This window comes from Martes martes (assembly GCF_963455335.1).
Source record: "Martes martes genome assembly, chromosome: X".
Taxonomy (NCBI): Eukaryota; Metazoa; Chordata; class Mammalia; order Carnivora; family Mustelidae; genus Martes; species Martes martes.
The window spans coordinates 84,704,676-84,721,281 of record NC_137897.1 but is presented as its reverse complement, the minus strand read 5'-3'; the positions used below and the strand labels follow the sequence as shown (position 1 = coordinate 84,721,281).

General features: G+C 50.9%; 1 protein-coding gene across 1 annotated transcript in view; it reads right to left on the bottom strand.

Annotated features, from left to right (window-relative positions):
• The window catches only part of TMEM164 (transmembrane protein 164), a 163,815-nt gene extending 150,921 nt beyond the window's left edge, over positions 1-12,894 (bottom strand). Inside the window, exons 1-2 of the mRNA XM_080794884.1 lie at positions 12,772-12,894; positions 11,379-12,052 (exon numbers count right to left, since the gene is read on the bottom strand). Of these exons, the coding sequence (XP_080651010.1) occupies positions 11,379-11,768 (390 nt within the window). The 5' untranslated portion in view covers positions 11,769-12,052; positions 12,772-12,894. The remainder of the gene's footprint in view (positions 1-11,378; positions 12,053-12,771) is intronic.
• Between the last annotated feature and the right edge of the window lie 3,712 nt (positions 12,895-16,606).

Sequence of the window (16,606 nt, the reverse complement as noted above, 5' to 3'; positions counted from 1 at the left end):
TCCTCAAGATGTCCCACTCTTCCTTGCAGGCCAGGGAGCCCAGGAAGGAGGGAGAAATGCCCACTTGAAGCTGCAGCCAGAGGAGTTAAGTGGAAAAATGCAGAAGATAATAAGGCACTTAGGCACATGACCCTCAGCAACATTCCTGCAGGGCTCCAAGAATAAAGGGCAGTGACAGGCGTGCGGGCGCACACTCAAGTGCCCTGGAACTTAAAATAGGAAACTCTTTTAACAAATGCAAGTGGACGAGGAGCAAGTAGTGATATGAAGAGGGCCCTTTGTTGCCATCTCCCCTAGGTCTTGGAACGGGTGACCTTCCATTTCTGAAAGCTGCCGTGTCTTCGGGCCACTGTTTGTTTTAGAAAAGCCCTCTAAGCCAGCTCCAGCCAGGGAACCAGGATTGTTACAGAAAACATGACCTTAGCCTTCCCAGTTCTCTCAACTCCAAAGCTAAGAAACTGCCTATTTACCCACAATGCTTGGGAATATGCCTGGAGGCCTTCCAATGGTGGGGGTGGGTGTCTAAGAGGAGCACACCCCTCACTCTAAGACTGTGAAGGCACATGACCATGGCCTTGGCCCTGGAAGGCCGCACTTAAAGGGGGCTTAACCCCCAGAGCAAAGGCAGCTCTGACAGAGTTAGCCAGTCTTGAAAATGTGAGAGGTTAACCATATTGCAGAGTTATCATGATTGTCTACTTTTTTTTCTGTCCATTTGCTGACAGGTAAGGCAAGGCACTTGTCTCCTTCAAACCCACCTTCATCATCCCAGGAGCTTTGGGAGCAGCCTTCTCCTCTGATAATTACCTAACCCCAGTAACAAGTGGCACTTGAAAAAGTTACACTCCCCTCAATCAGAAGAAATTAATATAAAAGAAAAAAAATTAATAAACCCACACACCTGTCTCTGTCCACCCCTCAAACCACTCCTTCCATACTTCTGTCCTGCATTCACTGGTTTCCTAGGCTACCAATCTCAAGAGAGTCTGCCCCACAACGTCAGCCCAGTGATGAAGAGCAGCCCAGAGGTCATTGGAAAGCCAAACTCCTACGAGGGACAGCCATCCTCCAAATTCTTCAGCCAGGACTGGATGATTGCAAGTAACTTTTTAAAAAAATTTTTTTAAATATTTTATTTATTTATTTGACAGAGAGACGAGAGAGAGCACAAGTACGCAGAGCGGCAGGCAAAGAAAGAGGGAGAAGCAGACTCCCCTCCAACCAGGGAGCCCAATGCAGGACTCAATCCCAGGACTCTGGGATCAAGATTCGAGTCCAAGGCAGATGCTTAACCGACTGAGCCACCCAGGCGCCCCACAAGTAACTTTTCAAATTACCCAGGAAGCTGTCCTTAGGCCTCAGGCAGCCAAGCAACCCTGCCGCAAGGAGATTACCTGGCCACTAACATCATGAACCAGTATTTTTGCCCACGATGTGAAACGAAGATGCCAGGAGAGCTTTTCTTAGATGAGCTTCCCTTACAGCTGCCTTCCTGGATCTAATCCTTCTCGTCTCATCCCAACATCAGGCACCCAAGATCCCAGGAGCTCCAGCCATAATGATAATGATGATGATCCTTGCTGGCATCCTCTTCATCACAGCTGAAACTGACTAAATGTTTACTATGTGCCAGATACTATCTTAAGTGCTTTACGAGTGTTTTCTCCTTTTCTCCCACTTCATCTTCACAACAGCCCGGCAGGGTAGGTAGGTATGGTTATTAGTCCACATTACACATGTGGCAACAGAGGCTCAGAGAGGTTAAGTAACTTGCCCAGGGCTAGACAGGTGGTGATAAGATTTGAACCCGGGCCTTTACCACCCTAGACTCTGGGCTCTCACCCAGTACACCACTGCTGCCTTGAAACACATCGAAGTAATAGTGCTACTATGAGAAACTGCTGACATTTACTGCATGCTCACAGTGAGCCACAATGTCCCCTAAATGCTAAATGTATTTCGGTAAATCCTCACAACAACCCTAGGAGGGAGGTACTACTATTCCCATTTTACAGATGAGAGAAACTGAGGTTCAACGCGGTCAAGTAATATGTCTAACATCACGTGGTGAGGCGGCTCAAATGGAAACCTGGGGAATACGGTCCAAAGGCTCGAGCCACTCGGCTGAACTCACATTAGGAAAAGGAGGCATTTCTGCTGCCCTACTTACTCAGGCTCCTTGCAGCGGCCCAGTGAGAATCTGGCAAGTAAAGGCCAATGAGGAAGTCTGTCTAGCCCTTCCATGTCAATTCGAATAGGATTCAGCTAGGACAAGAGGAGCAAGACTCTTTCCAGAAGCCTCTCCTCACCCCCATCTTCATCGCCACCCGACTTCTGAAGAAAGCCCCTCACATCCAGCAGCCTCGGCTACTGCTCTGCCCAGAACATCTAATAAGTGTTTACCCAGGGCTCCCAGAGCCATAGTTAAGGGCCTTACTGTGCAATCTGGCTCTGCGCCTTATTTAATCAGCACCTGAATGAAATGTCTCTTTGCCAGCAACAGCCAGAGCACAGGCAGTCAGAGTCTTTCTGCAAACACAGCTGGTCGATTGGCAAAGGCGATTTAACACACAGGCAAAATACACCCTGAGTTTATACCACCACAGATATGTGACAGAGATGGGGAGACGGAAGGCATCGGGATGGAATTAGAATGGGCTCATGCTTCCTGCATTCTCCTCCAGAGGATTTTGCCTCTCCCTCTTCTACCCTCCTAAACACCTGCCCGCAGGGCAGAGCTCTCCAACCTCCTGGCTCCTGCTGTCCATTCCCGGCCCTGAGAACCTCCAGGCCCAGGACAAAACTCATCCTACCTTCTTCCCTTCAGCATTTCCTCCAGCAGCTACTGGAAAGGAAGCACGGCCAACTGAGAGATGCCCCAAACCCTCCCCTTCAGGATCTCAAGCTGCCAATGGGTCAAGGTCCCCTGACATACGGTGTGCTGATGGATGGGCAAGCCATGCCCTGTTCAGCTGGCAGCCCTTTCCCTGGGAAGCAGCTAAGTAAACAGAGGGGGCTGAGACCCAGGAGAGGAGGAGTCCTCCCCAAGCCTTCAGACTGAACTGCTACATCCAAGCAGGGAGACGTCCCCTGGGGGTCAGCCAGTTGGGTGGCAAGACAATCTCTGTTCTTGGGGGGGGGGGGGGGGTCAAAAACTGGGCAAGGAACATGGGAAAGGCCACCTGCTCGTAAACACTGCGACGTGCCCCACCAATTTAAGATCAGGTTGGGGTAGTGAGGCCCTTTTGAAAAATCATCTCCCAGGGCACCTGGGTGGCTCAATCGGGGAAGCATCTGCCTTGGGCTCAGGTCATGATCTCCCGGTCCTGGAATCAAGCCCCGCATGGGGCTCCTTCCTCAGCTGGGAGCCTGCTTCCCCTTCTCCTTCTGCCCACCCCCCTCACCACACTCACGTGCTTGCTCTCTCTCTCTCTAATAAAAAAATACAATCTTTAATAAAAAAAATCCTCTCCCCTACTCCTGGTTGGGTTTATGAGTCATTCATGCTTCAGTATGAACCTCTTCAATGGAAATGTTTCCTTCTTCACTCCCCTGTGGACATCACCTCTTCTGATGGAATGGGCATTTTTGGACTGCAGAAGGGACTGTTGTGCAACCTGGATTATTCTGGAAGGGGGCAAGCTTGGATGGGCAGGGCTGGAGGAGAGACCTGTAAGCAGGGCAGAAGGAATAGGAAAAGGAAAGGCAGCGTGATAGCATCACATTGCATGAGTTCAGTTCTGCTGTGGATCTTAGTCGGGGGTAGCAACCATCCTAGGAGCTGCTAAAAATTATCTTCTGGTCACAGGTGGGATGCCTGCTAGCTCATTTCCTGTATTTAATGCCTGCTCGCTCTCATCAATGTTCTTTGTGTCTGTCCTTGACAGGGCAGGCCCTCCTTGGGACAGTACAAGGAACTCAATGCTCCAGCTCACTAGAGTTCCTGCCTGAGCACTGAGGAGCAACTGCTGTTGTCTTATCAACGGCGCAGAAATGACAGAGCAGTTCTGGAGTTTTATTCGGTTCGCCAAGGGAGAAATAAGATGCGATATGTCCCCTGATAATCACGTGTGAATTACTCCGGGTTACAGTCAAGATGCTTTCTTGTGCTTTGCATATATATTGGTTCCTATGACTGCAACTCCCTTCCTTCCTGCGACACCCAATGAACACCGACCGATTCATTCCCATGTGTTTACTGAGCACCTACTATGAGCCAGGGCCTATTAGAGGCCCTAGAATAGAAAACAAAAGAGTCCCTGCTCTTGTACACCTATCTCCTTCATGAGCCAGCTCAAACGTCACCTCTTCTAGAAGGCCTTCCTTAATTGCAGTAGGTAAAAACAAACAAGCAAACAAAACACCCAGACCCTCTGTGCTCTATGTTTTGTTCAAATCTGTCACTGTACCTATAATATTGTTACTTAGTTGCTCTCCTTCCTGTCTCATCTAAACTGAACAACAAGAGGAGAAAGAATGTTTCTTATTTATCTTTGAGTCTCTAGCAGCTGGCACACAGTGTATCACACACAAGGGGCATTTGAAAAATAGGTGCCGAATGGGTGCAAGAATGAATAAATTCCCGTGAGCCTTTAAAACAAGTGTCCTGGAGCGCCTGGGTGGCTCAGTCAATTGGTTAAGCGACTGACTTGATTTCGGCTCAGATCATGATCTCAGGGTAGTGAGAGGGAGCCTTGCGTAGGGCTCCACACTGGATCTGGAGCCTGCTTGTGATTTAAGATTTTTTTCTTTGCTGTTCCCTTCCTCTCCCCCTCCTTAAAATCAATCAATCAATCAATCAATCAATTAATCAATCAAACAGGCGGCCTGCAAACAGAGAGTTAGCATTCAACAACTATCTGTCAATATCTCCTCCCCTGGGTTGCCAAAGACCTTAGAGACTACGAGGGAGGGAATGTAGAAGGACTGGAAGGTGATGGTGGCCTGGCTGAAATACTTCAGTGACAGAACTCCCACTCACCAAACAAGCCACTAGAATGCCAAAGCTACCTTAAAATCTACCTCACAATAACTGGGGGCCCTCCACTTCTAATTGCAGCCACGTTATTTAACGCCTACATAATATACACTGAGGCTCTGCCAGGAGGCTAAATGCCTGGCCCATAGGCCACCCAGATTCACGCCAGTCAGGAGGAGCTTCCAAACCAACTTGCCACCCAATACTTTAGCTACTAGATAATGTTTCTCAACGTAGGGACTAAGGCTCACCAGCATCAGAATTACTAGGGAGCTTGTTATAAATGCAGATTCTCTTCCTCGTCCTCCACCTACTCAGAGTCAGCGCTGGCGTAGAGAGCCAGGCATCTGCATTATAACACGTTTCCAAGGGCACCTTTCACAAACAAAGCTCCAGAATCACTTCTCTCCCCATGTATAGTCTCTTCATGTCCACTCTACCAGTTACTGGCAGAAGAGGAAGCACCTAGGACAAGATATTCTCAATTTAACAAAAGATACATAAGACTGTGAATGCATCAACTCAACGAAGGGTAGCCCTTTTACAATGTGTGTACATCAAATCATCACGTTGTATGCTTTAAGAGTCTTACAACTTTCTTTGTCAATAATAGCTCAATAAAGCTGAAAAAAAAAGAAAGTATCAAAAAAAAAAAAGATCTGAAAGACAGGAGAAGTTGACAAACCTGGCTCTTCCTCTAAAGGGTACTTCAAAGAGGCAGGATGACAATGAGCTACCCACAGAAAAATCCAGAAAGAGATGGAAAGTGAATCACTAGCCTAATAACATTTCTTTAATTTATAGGATATTAAGGAAGGAAAAGAGGAAAGTAGGCCCGTCCAGATGTCTGCCAAGGGATTAAGATCAAGATCCAACAGCATAATTTCTTCACTAGGATGAAAGCGAGCAGATACTTTGGGCAGAGAGCAGGCTGTAGGTCTCATAACTGGCTCTTTGTGATGGAAATTCAACAAAAAATTTGTGTGAGCCAGAGCCGAAACCACCTCTCTCCTCTGGCTATTTCAAAAACCAGACAGAAGATTCTCCTAATGGGCACAAGAGACACAGGAGCCCTGCCCGTCAGACCTCAAGGGAACACAGGGCCACCAGAGGGAAACAACAACAACAAAAAAAAAACAATTTAAAAAAAAGTAAAAAAAGACAGCTCTGTCAGTCAGTCAGTCAGTCAGCATTATCCAGGTACACATTAAACAACTAATAATGTACACAGACGATTTTGTATTAAACTCTGCAGGGAGTTACAAAGGGTGTAAAAAAAAAAACACTACTCCTTTCCATTAAAGAAAAATCTGTTTGCGCTAATGGTGGAGACTGAACAAACATGCAAAAACAAGTCAAACACAAAATTACCTAAAAGTATACAAAGGTGTGTATCAACCAGCCAAAGAGTCTGAGAAACATGCAGAGGGTTGACAAAGGGAGACAGAAGGTGTTACCAGAATGACTGGAATAACTGGACTCGGGGCCGGGTCAGCACCCCGTGGGCAGGAGCCAGCAACGTACTGGTACTTAAAACAGGTGCCACGCTGGGCTGTATCAGCAGGTGCTGGGGATGGACTGATTGGGGCGCAGTGCCCAGTTTCAGAGGCTGTACCTTAGGAGGGTACGCAGGTGTGGGCTGGGAACTGGAAAAAAGCACCAGAAATGCTTAGAGGAATGAATTCCAAAAGCTAACAAGAAAGATGCAAAGGAGTTGAGGTTTGTCAGTTTCTGAGTTTGAGATTTAAAAAAAATATACATATACATATGCATATACATACACACATCTCATCTGCCAGCTCTGATCAGCTCTGCCCAGCTTCTCTGTTTAAGTGACCACAGTCACTCAGAGGCTTAAAATGCTCTACCCTTCCACACAGCCAGTTTCACCGAGAAGGCGGAGACAGGAAACGATGAGATAATTTGCTCAGGTTCCCATAGCAAGCCATGAGCCAAACTCGCATCATAAGGGTCAATCCCAGGGCCGTCTGTGGGGTGTTTGATCCACCAATCCACACCACTTCTCCTTAAAATGGATGCCCCCAAAAGACCGTGACAATGGAAGGTGGAAAAATTCTCTGTGCATTTCCTTGGGGGAGAAATAAAACAAACTAAAAAGGAATGTCATGCCTCACTGCTGAGGCCCACATAAACATCATCTTCTTGTGTCCCCCTAGACACATGACACAGGACGCAGTCCATCTGATAAGCTGTCAGCAGATGGCTGGATCCCTCATTGTACCCATTTACCCACCGACGTCAATTCCAAGCAGAAGCTGTTATCCGTGCTCCAGACAACAGATGGGGATGAGGAGGTGTGGCTGGTCTCTCAAGTCAAGGAGTCGGGGGTGGGTGGGGGTCACAAAAAGCCCCATTCTCAAATCCATCAGGTCCTTCTCTAGAACAAATCCAAGACGGGGGCAAATGGAACACACCACTGTTTATTCAGGCCGTTCCAAAAGGTATGACAAAAAGCTCAGCACCACTTTGAATCTGTGCCATTCTTCCACTTTCAGCAAGGGAGGAGGAAGTAGGATAATCGAACAGTGAAGCAAAAGCACGCCAGCCACATTTGGTGGAAATTAGACTTGGAATAGAGTGTAAAGAAGATAGGACACCCAGAGCAAAGGCAAATCTAAAAAAAAAATTGTATGAAACCATAAAAGATCCCATTAGTGCCTTCTTTCTGTGCTGTCCCTAAGACAGAGACGTGATGACTGGATGCAAGGGTGATAAAGGGTCACGAGTTGAAGAACCCCAGCCTTTCCAAGATACAAGCAGTCAAATGTTTAGCATTTTAACACTCCCGCTGAGAAGTTATAGACTTTGGGACTTGAGTAGCTCTGAGAATCTTTTTCTGCTGAGGCCTCCATTCCCACAATGGCAGCCCAGTCCTAAAGCCACCTCTGCTACTAACTTGCTGGGGTATTTGGGGCAATTAGTATAATCGCTGAGTAAATTCATTCCCTATCACTCCTACCTGCCCAAAATAACATGCAAGAGGGAAGTAGCAACGCTTGAAGAAATATGTACTGGTGTGGTTGGTAAACACCACAGATATTCACCAAGGGGCCTAACCCCGGTGTGTGGGGCCTGCCGCTCCCGGGAACCCTCACACGTCCTGGCTTACGCTGACAGGGGAGATGCTGGCACTCAGACGACACAAAGCGCTGTCATCCACAGTCCTGGGGCCTTTGAAAAAGCAGATGAGACCAAAACCAAACCGTACAGCAGGAATATCAATCAAGACCAGAACTCGGCCACAAGAATGGCCCTTCCTTCTGCTTCTGAGGCTGGCAGTCACCCAAGTGCAGCATGGCCATGATGAGGGGCTGTTTAAAAAGGCCTTGGGAATAAATACTTGACGGACTGAAAAAATGAGAGATGGGGAGACGAACCAATTTCCCTCCAAGCCTCCCACTTCCTGGCCTAAAGCAGTACCGTCCTTGTTAGAAACATACATAGACTCTGAGGAACAAGGCCTTTCTACGAAGCCCAAATGGAGTCATCCTGTGGTGAGAAACACATCAGAAATGTTTCTGCTAAGCTGTCCCTTTCCTTTCAGCCAATGTCTCCCTTGCCTTTTCAGGACCTCTGAACTCCACAGAACGTCCTGCCATCGTGTAGCCTAATTCAGCAAGTTCACTTGCCAAAGCATTTCTCTGTACTCAACATCGCCCCTTTGGAATATACACAGCCAAAGGAAACATTTCAACATCTCTCTTTCTAGGCCCCAGCTAACCTAGCATGGCCCTGCACAAGATCAAGTCATTGGAAGGGCCTCATAAACACTAACGTGTCAGGGAAGTGTGAGGTATGATTAACCAGATAAGCTATCCTTAGTCCTTGCTGCAGTCAAGTCAGAAAACAGTTTCCAACCATCTGCTGTTCATTTGTCTTCAAGGACTCATACCAACTTTCAAAAATCCCAGCTTCCCGGCTTCCCAGGAGGAGCCATAGGTAGGGTATAGGCTCTGGGACTGACCAAAGGCTGCAGCCCACAGCAGGCCTATTTAATTGACTATTTAAATGACACAAAGCAGTGTGACAGGAGAAAAGAGTAAAGGAGAATAATCCTGTTTGGGATCAAGAATTCCTTAGCCTGACTCTGTTCTCTGCTTCCACCCTAGGGCTTCAGAGTTGAAGCGAAGCACAGGACAAAAGAAAGAGTACAGGTGACAGGAATCAGTCCCTAGAGTGCCACCCCCCCCCCCGCCCCCACCAAAGTGTCCACTCCTCTGCCAGCCCTACATGCCATCATCATCTATATGTGCGTCCAAGGGTGGCCTGGTCAGGTTGACTTTACCGGGGAGATACAGGAAACAGAAGATGAACAAGGACCCCTGACCTCGGCAAAGAAGAAACAAGTTTCCTTTTCCCACACACGGAGGCCAGCAGCATTTCCAGAGGACCTCTCTGTTGCTTCCCTGGCCACTGCTTAAGGAGAAAAGAATCAGAGAACGCTGACTGCCCCAACCTGGGAATGCAGCTCTGTCTCATTTTGCAGATGGGCAAACTGAGGCCCAGCAAGTGGACTTTTCCTCAAAGTTGCACAACTAATTAATGCCAGCACCAAGTCTCCAGAGGCTTGTGAAAGCTTCTAAAAACCTTTCCACTGAAAAGCCTGGTGCTGCCAGGTTTGATGTCATCCCACCAGCAGCAGCCCCAGTCAGGCTGAATTTAGTCCTTTGTTGACCTTCTAGATATGCGGCTGCCAGAGGGCTCAAGACCCCTTTGTAGAAGAGGCACCCTCTGACCCTCACCACCTGCTATCCAAAAAAAGCACTCCTGTCCCAAGAGCCTCACGTAGCAGCGGCTGAGATGTGTTGTTTCCTCTCATTAACAAAAAGCCCATTCATACAAAAGAAAGAAAGAGGACTGGCTCAAATTTACCCAGAAGGTCTAGCTGGGAGAGCCACAGGCTTCCTGTGAATGGCATCACATCCCAAGAAACCCTCTCTAAAAAAAAAAAATGCTGCCCTCCAGCCCTGCCCGGTGCTGACAGCCATCCCACGAATAACAGCCTCTTTATTCCACAGCTATCCACACCTCCCTGCCACATATGCAAAGACCAGAAGGGCCGCTAGGCCACTGAGTACATTTTACAGACTGGGAAACTGAGGCCAGGAACCTGCAATCAAGAGTACATGGAACACAGACCCAGCAAGCATCGGAGCCACAAGTAGGCAGTGCCATGCTGATCAGCCTCAGCCTCCCGCCCCCCTCCCCAGCCCTGTCATTTTACTGACAGCCTGCAACCCCAAAGAGGGTGGGTTAGTTTTCCAACCCTGATGCTAATTCATCTTTTGGCTGCAGGTGAGTGACCTCTGGTCCCTGGGCCCCACCAGTCCTGTAAAACCGACATAATAATCTCAACCTCGTGCCCCACACAGGGTTGTCACAAGTCTCCTGAGAATAAACTTCTACAAATATAAAAAGCAATAAAGATGCTAATGACAGGTTTCCAAACCATCCCTGAATAAAACACACCAGGTTTCTCACAGCCTGAAATCTAAAAAAGATTTTTTTTCCTTTTCTCCTCTTCCTTCTCCTCCATGATTTTATAGTTTTAGAACATCTCTCCAAACAGGCGGAGTACAGAAAGACAGTCTCACTCTTGGTGCTCACCCAGATTATTTTTATGTATCTGGCAACTTTCCTTTTCAATCCCATTTGTTTTTCTTAGTCCCGCTAATGGGAGGTAAAGAAAACAGCTCTCTGAGCACCCCAGACCATGACCACAGGAAATAGAGTATGAGGAAAAGATGGAGAGGTCTGCAAAAAATAAACACCCTCTCACCATGGATAGAGGACACCAGCCCAAAGTTCAGGAGTCAGCCTGTTTCAGAGCACACTTAGTAGGGGCTCAGAGTTGAAAGGCAGACCTTGCCCTAAGAGCTAAAACTCCCAAATGAAAGAGTCATTAAGGGAAACCCATTAAAGTATTTCCCCAAAGTACCACAGTGGAGACAAGGAACCTTACATGACCACCTCCAGGAAAGAGTGTCATCAGGTCTCTGGGAAATTAACTGCAGCAGAGGATATGGGGGCAGGCTGTGGTCCCCAGATGTGACCCAGAAAGGGCACCTCGCTGGGGCTGCACTTCCAGATTGTGAAAGGCCAGGGCTGGGGTGGGGGGGCGGTGACAGACTACCAGTATGCCAGTGGGTTCCTAGGGCTCTATCACTATGCTCCTCACCTTCACTGCAGGGCTGACACATTGTGCAAAGGTTAGAGGAAGCCAAATCTGGAATCTGCACAAAACCAGCCACTCTTGGAAAACATTTTTAAGGGTCCCACTTCCCGCAGGATGAAGTGCCCTACACTTCCGAGTGTCCTGAGCACACAAAATGACTCTTATCGCTACGGCTGCCGGGGGGGAAAAAGTCAACAGACTCACATGCATCATGGTGACCAGGTGACAAGGGTTGAGCAGGTAGATGACGGTCTTGGTGGCGAACTTAAAGCCCACCTCCACCCCGAAGGTCAGGCACAGGGCTACTAAGAGCAGATTCTTGCTCAGGCTCTCCTTGCCTTCCTCTGGCCGCTGGGTCACCTTATCTGGCTGGCTGCCACGGCCATCCCTACCGTCCTCCTTCGTCTGCCTCAGGATGTGCCGCAGGGCCACCAGGATCTCCAACAGGGCCAGGGTCAGGACCACCACACTTTCCAGCAGCCGCTGCTGCCAAGAGAGGAAGGCAGCACAGTCGGGGCCCCCATTGCCTGCAAAGCTGGGGTCCACGCCCCCATAGAGCCAGTCCAGGAGACTTTGGTAGCTATACCGGGACATGATGCCAAGTGGTTCCCCTCGACCACCGTGCCGGAAGCGAGAGCGAGATGGAACACAAGCCCCAAGGGTTGCCCGGGTGCTGGGACATGTACGGAGAGCACACCCCCGAACCCGCGCTGACCCCCTCCGGACACCGGGGCACCTAGAGCAGGGGGGAGGGAAGCTACACGCGGGGCCCGGGGTCAAGTGCTGGCTCTAACTTGTCCCCACGGCTGCCTGGGGAGCCCCCCGCGCTTCTCCAGTGGCCACCAACGAGGCAGGGTTGAAAGGAGCCGTTGGCCAATCTAAAAGGAAGGAGAGGAAAAAAAAAAAAGGTCTCAAAGAGGCAATTGCATCGGGAATTACGAAGCGGGGCGGGGTAACTAGCGAGTGCAGAAAAGGGGAACAAGGGCAGTGGCGAAGCAGGCGGGGGTCAGGGGAAGCCGGAGGCCGGAAGGGTCAGGGCGAAGGCCGAGGGGACCCGGCAGCGCCGCGGGACCCAAGCGGGGAGCAGCGCGGGTGAGAGCGAGGGGACACGCGGAGGCCAGGAGAGGAGCTAGCGGAGCCAGTCAGGCGGGGAGGGCGACGGGGATGGCAGGGACGCCGGACTCCTCGTCTCACGCACTCGCCACAGGGGGATCGCTTACTCCTGCAACCGCGTGGCCGTCTCTGCCCCCAGCTAGCAACTTCGCCGCCGACGGGCCCCTCCGGCCAATTTAGCGCCGTCCCGGGCCGGCCTCCCGCCCCCGGGTCCACCCCCGAGCCCCCAGCTCCACCCCCGGCTCCAGACGCCCGCCCTCGGGCAGCACCTCCCCCCCACCGCCCGCGGCCCGCCCGGGACCTGCCCCCCTGGCGCAAGCGGCGGCGGGAGGAAGCCGCGGGGAGTGGAGGGGGGGCGGGAGGCCGGGCCAGCCGGGGGGCTGGGCTTCGGCCGGCCCCCTCCCTCCGCCCCGGCGCCGCATCTGCCCGCGTCTCCCGCCCGGCCCCGGGAACCGGCCGCCGCGCCCCTCGGGGCTCCACTCACCCGCAGCTCGGCCAGCGGCCCCGGCTCGGCGGCCGCTCGGCTCCCCGCGCTCCCCGCGCCCGGGCGCTCGGCTCCCCCGGCGGCCGCAGCTGCCGCCGCCGCCACCGCCACCGCGCGCGGCTCCTCCTCCCGGTCTTCCTCCCCCTGCCGCGGCCGCGCTTGCTTCCTCCTTCTTCCCCTCCCTCTCTCCTCCCCCTCCCCTCCCCCTCCCCTCCCCCTCCCACCAACCCTTCCCCGGAGTCCCGCGCAGCCTCGCGCCACCCCCCCCAAAACGCCCTCAGGCTGCGAATGCCCCGCCTCGCCGCCTCCCCGCCGCGACCTCGAGCGCTCCCCCTACCACCGCTCGCACCGTTCACACCTCCCACCCTCCCTCCACGCGGTCCCTCCGCCCAGCCTTCCTCCTCCTCCCTCCTCAGGCCTCAGTCCCCGCCTCCTTCCCCTCCTCCCCGGCCTGCCTCGCGTTCAGCGCTCCTCCAGCCTGCGAGCGTGCACCTCCACCTTCCTTCACCGCCGTCTACACAGTTCGCCCCTTCCGTGAAGCCTTTTTGGCCGACTCCAACTCCCGTGTCCCGGTTCCCCCCGGCGCGTCTTAGTCCGCCAAGCACATAGTAGGCGCTCAGCAGGCCCTCCCCAGGCTCTTGGGGAATGAATAAGCCTGTCTAGCGCGGAGGGGCAGTGCCGGCTTGGCTTCGCGGGGTGTTTGCTGGGTATGACCTTCTCCTTGGCGCGTCTCCTCCTTTCCGCCCTGAAACTAGACTCCTGCGGGACCACGATGTCCCCTTCCCTTCCCTTTTTTAGCCACAGTCCCACTCCCCACTTCAGAGCCTGAAGATTAAGGCCCTTTTGCCCTCTTGGCTCTTCCACCTCCTAGGTCTGCTCCAGCAGTTTTCTCTCTTTACCTCAGGCCACAGCCACTCCCTCCCCGGGCCCTCCTGCTCCCTTTTGCTCCTGCCATGCCCTCCGGGGTAGACTTGCTGCCTCAAAAGAAGCTCCCCTGACCTTTTTCCCTCCCCTCTCCCTGCAGGGGAGCTGCTGCTTCCCATCCCACATGGGGCTCAGTGTCCTGCCCCTGAAGACCAGCCAGGACCATGTGGGTATTGGTGAGACCAAGGAATGGGATAAGATCCTCTGATTGGAACAGCGTCCCCCTCTGCCTTGCTTTCTATCCTCAGACTTTGCTCTTCTTGGGACAAGGAAGCAGAACAGGGACCTCAGCACCTACCTCATGTTGGTTTAATATTGAAGACTCACAGTGAGTTAGGAGAATATCCAGAAAAACAGGCACTTTGCCTAGGAAACACTTTCGGGTGTTGGCTGCAAGCCAGACTCAAAACATAAAACACAATCTACTGTATTATCAGGCCATTGTCCTCCCATCCTTTCCAAGTCTGGTTTTCCCGACAAAAAGAGCTTCAGAGCAGGATAGCTTTATCTAATTCCAAGCTTTGTATGGTCTCCACCACAGGCCTGAGGCTCTTCAAGTGCTAATTAATAAAGAACAGCAACAAACAGGAATTAATTCTAGGGCCACTCCATTCTCCTTAGGTGCTTTTTTAAATCCTCTGCAACATAACCAAGGACCATTAAGGATCAGGTTGTGGGGCTCCTAGCGGAGACCTCAAGTTCCTATTTCCAAGGAAGTGAGAATGAGGTTATAAAATTCAGTAAATGGCTTCATTAATTGCTCCAGTTTTCATGCTGAACCTCGGTTGGCAATGTGGCCTAGAGGGGCCCTGTGTTTGCAAAATGACCGTCTTTCATGACTGTAGCCCGGCCAACTTCCACACCTGAGTCCCGAATTCCTCTTTTTCACAGGTAGGAGAGTCCAGTGGTTTTAGGCCCCGGGCTGTAATTGCCTTTACTGGCCCCGTCACCCTAGGCCACTTATGGAACCACTTTGTGCCTCAATTTCCATTCACTGAAGGGCTATCGGTTATCCTCCAATTCCTAGGGTGATGCACTTGTAAATGAGTTGAATTTTGTGGAACCCTCTGTAGTATCCTCTGCAGAGAAAGTGAATGAATGCTACCCATCATCTTTACCCAGTTCTGCATCCGCATGCGCTGGTCCACATGGGGGCCTACACCCTCCAGTTTAGTGCCCTCCCCCACATCTACATAAACAGTCCTACCCAACCTTCAGATCCCCTGTGACGCTGCTGGCTCCCCAGTCCCCAGCCCCAGCTCCCAGTGCTTTCTCCCTCCTCTGAACTTCTATACCAGTTACTGCCTGCACTACTCATTTTATCCTGAATCACAGACTGCCTCCCATTGTTCTCGCATTGTTAGTCCTGTCTCCCACACTCAGATCTCTGACAGCAGGGGATGGGTCTTAATCTTTTCTAGTCCCCTCCCCCCACCGCACCTAGCAGAGTGGCAAATACAGGAGGCACTAAGACAGAGGCTAGGAGATTGTTGCCCCGCCTGGGTAAAAGGGGAGCAATAAATGAACCGAAATGGTGAGTCAAATTTTAGAAACCCGAAAAGACTCAGACAAATGTCCTGATCGTTTCCTTGCTGGGACACAGGCCAGGGGCTTCTTGTCTCCAGTCATAAGAGCAAATGAACTTCGCTTTTTAAGTGGAGATTTGCAGGACACGGTGAAAAGACAACCTGGAATCCAGCTCCCTTCAGGGAGACCATGGGGGAAAATCAGCTCTCCCCGCTTCAGGGTACTCGGGTAAAATGAAGAGGTCGAACTAGAATGGTTTTTAAGACATCTGCCGGCTCTGATAGTCTATGATTCTCAGAACTCAACCTTCTAGCCTTTTCATCCAAATCCAGTTTGAATCTAAAAGTAGAAAGCTGATCCACCCGGCCCAGCCTCGGCCTGCTGGTACAATACCCTAAATTCTTTTGTCCAAAGGACCTTCCCAGGTGTGAGCTCAGCTGACCTCCCGTGGCAGAAATTATAATATCTTGTGTACCGTGGACAAATGGAGGCTCAGAAAGGTGAAGTGAGGGGCGCCTGGGTGGCTCAATGGGTTAAAGCATCTGCCTTCGGCTCAGGTCATGATCTCAGGGTCCTGGAATCGAGCCCCACATCGGGCTCTCTGCTCCGCAGGGAGCCTACTTCCTCCGCTCTCTCTGCCTGCCTCTCTGCCTACTTGTGATCTCTGTCTGTCAAATAAATAAATAAAATCTTAAAAAGAAAGAAAGAAAGGTGAAGTGAGTTGCCCAAGATCACACAAATTAGTAACAGAACGAAGACTAGACCAGAGTCTAGCCTTTCTAGAGAAAACTCTTTCTCTTTGACTTGGCCATCTGACCTTTCTCCCCCTGCCCCTTCTATTCTTCCAGTCCACTCCTGTCTCTCTACCCACAGTCTAACCTGAAAGTCAAACGCGTGCATGACCACCCACCAGTAAAAAACAATGCACAATCCTGATATTATATGAAGTATTATCAGTAAAAATAAAATGCATGTGTACAGGGGAAAATGAAGAGAGAAGCCATTGTCTTCACTATCTACTTACAGCTTCTCCCCCCTGCCAACTCATTCAACACCAGCTTTCATTCCATTCATATTTACTGAACCTCTCTTCTGTGCATAAGGATATGCTAGACGTGTGGGCAATTTCTGCCTTCAAGGAGCTTAAAATCCAGCTCAGGGGACGTGACTCTGAAACAGGGAAGGTTAGATAGCAGTTCTTGTGGGAGGTATAAATAAATACAAGGAAAGCAAACAGAAATCACCACCACAAGAGCTAATCTCATGCAGTATCGAGTGAGCTGACCAGACAAGGAAAGGCAAGAAGAATTCAGAGGTAGTTTGACACCAGGCAAAACTCAGCTATGGGGAGAAAGGTCCAGAGGGTGGTAAAGGGAAGCAGAAC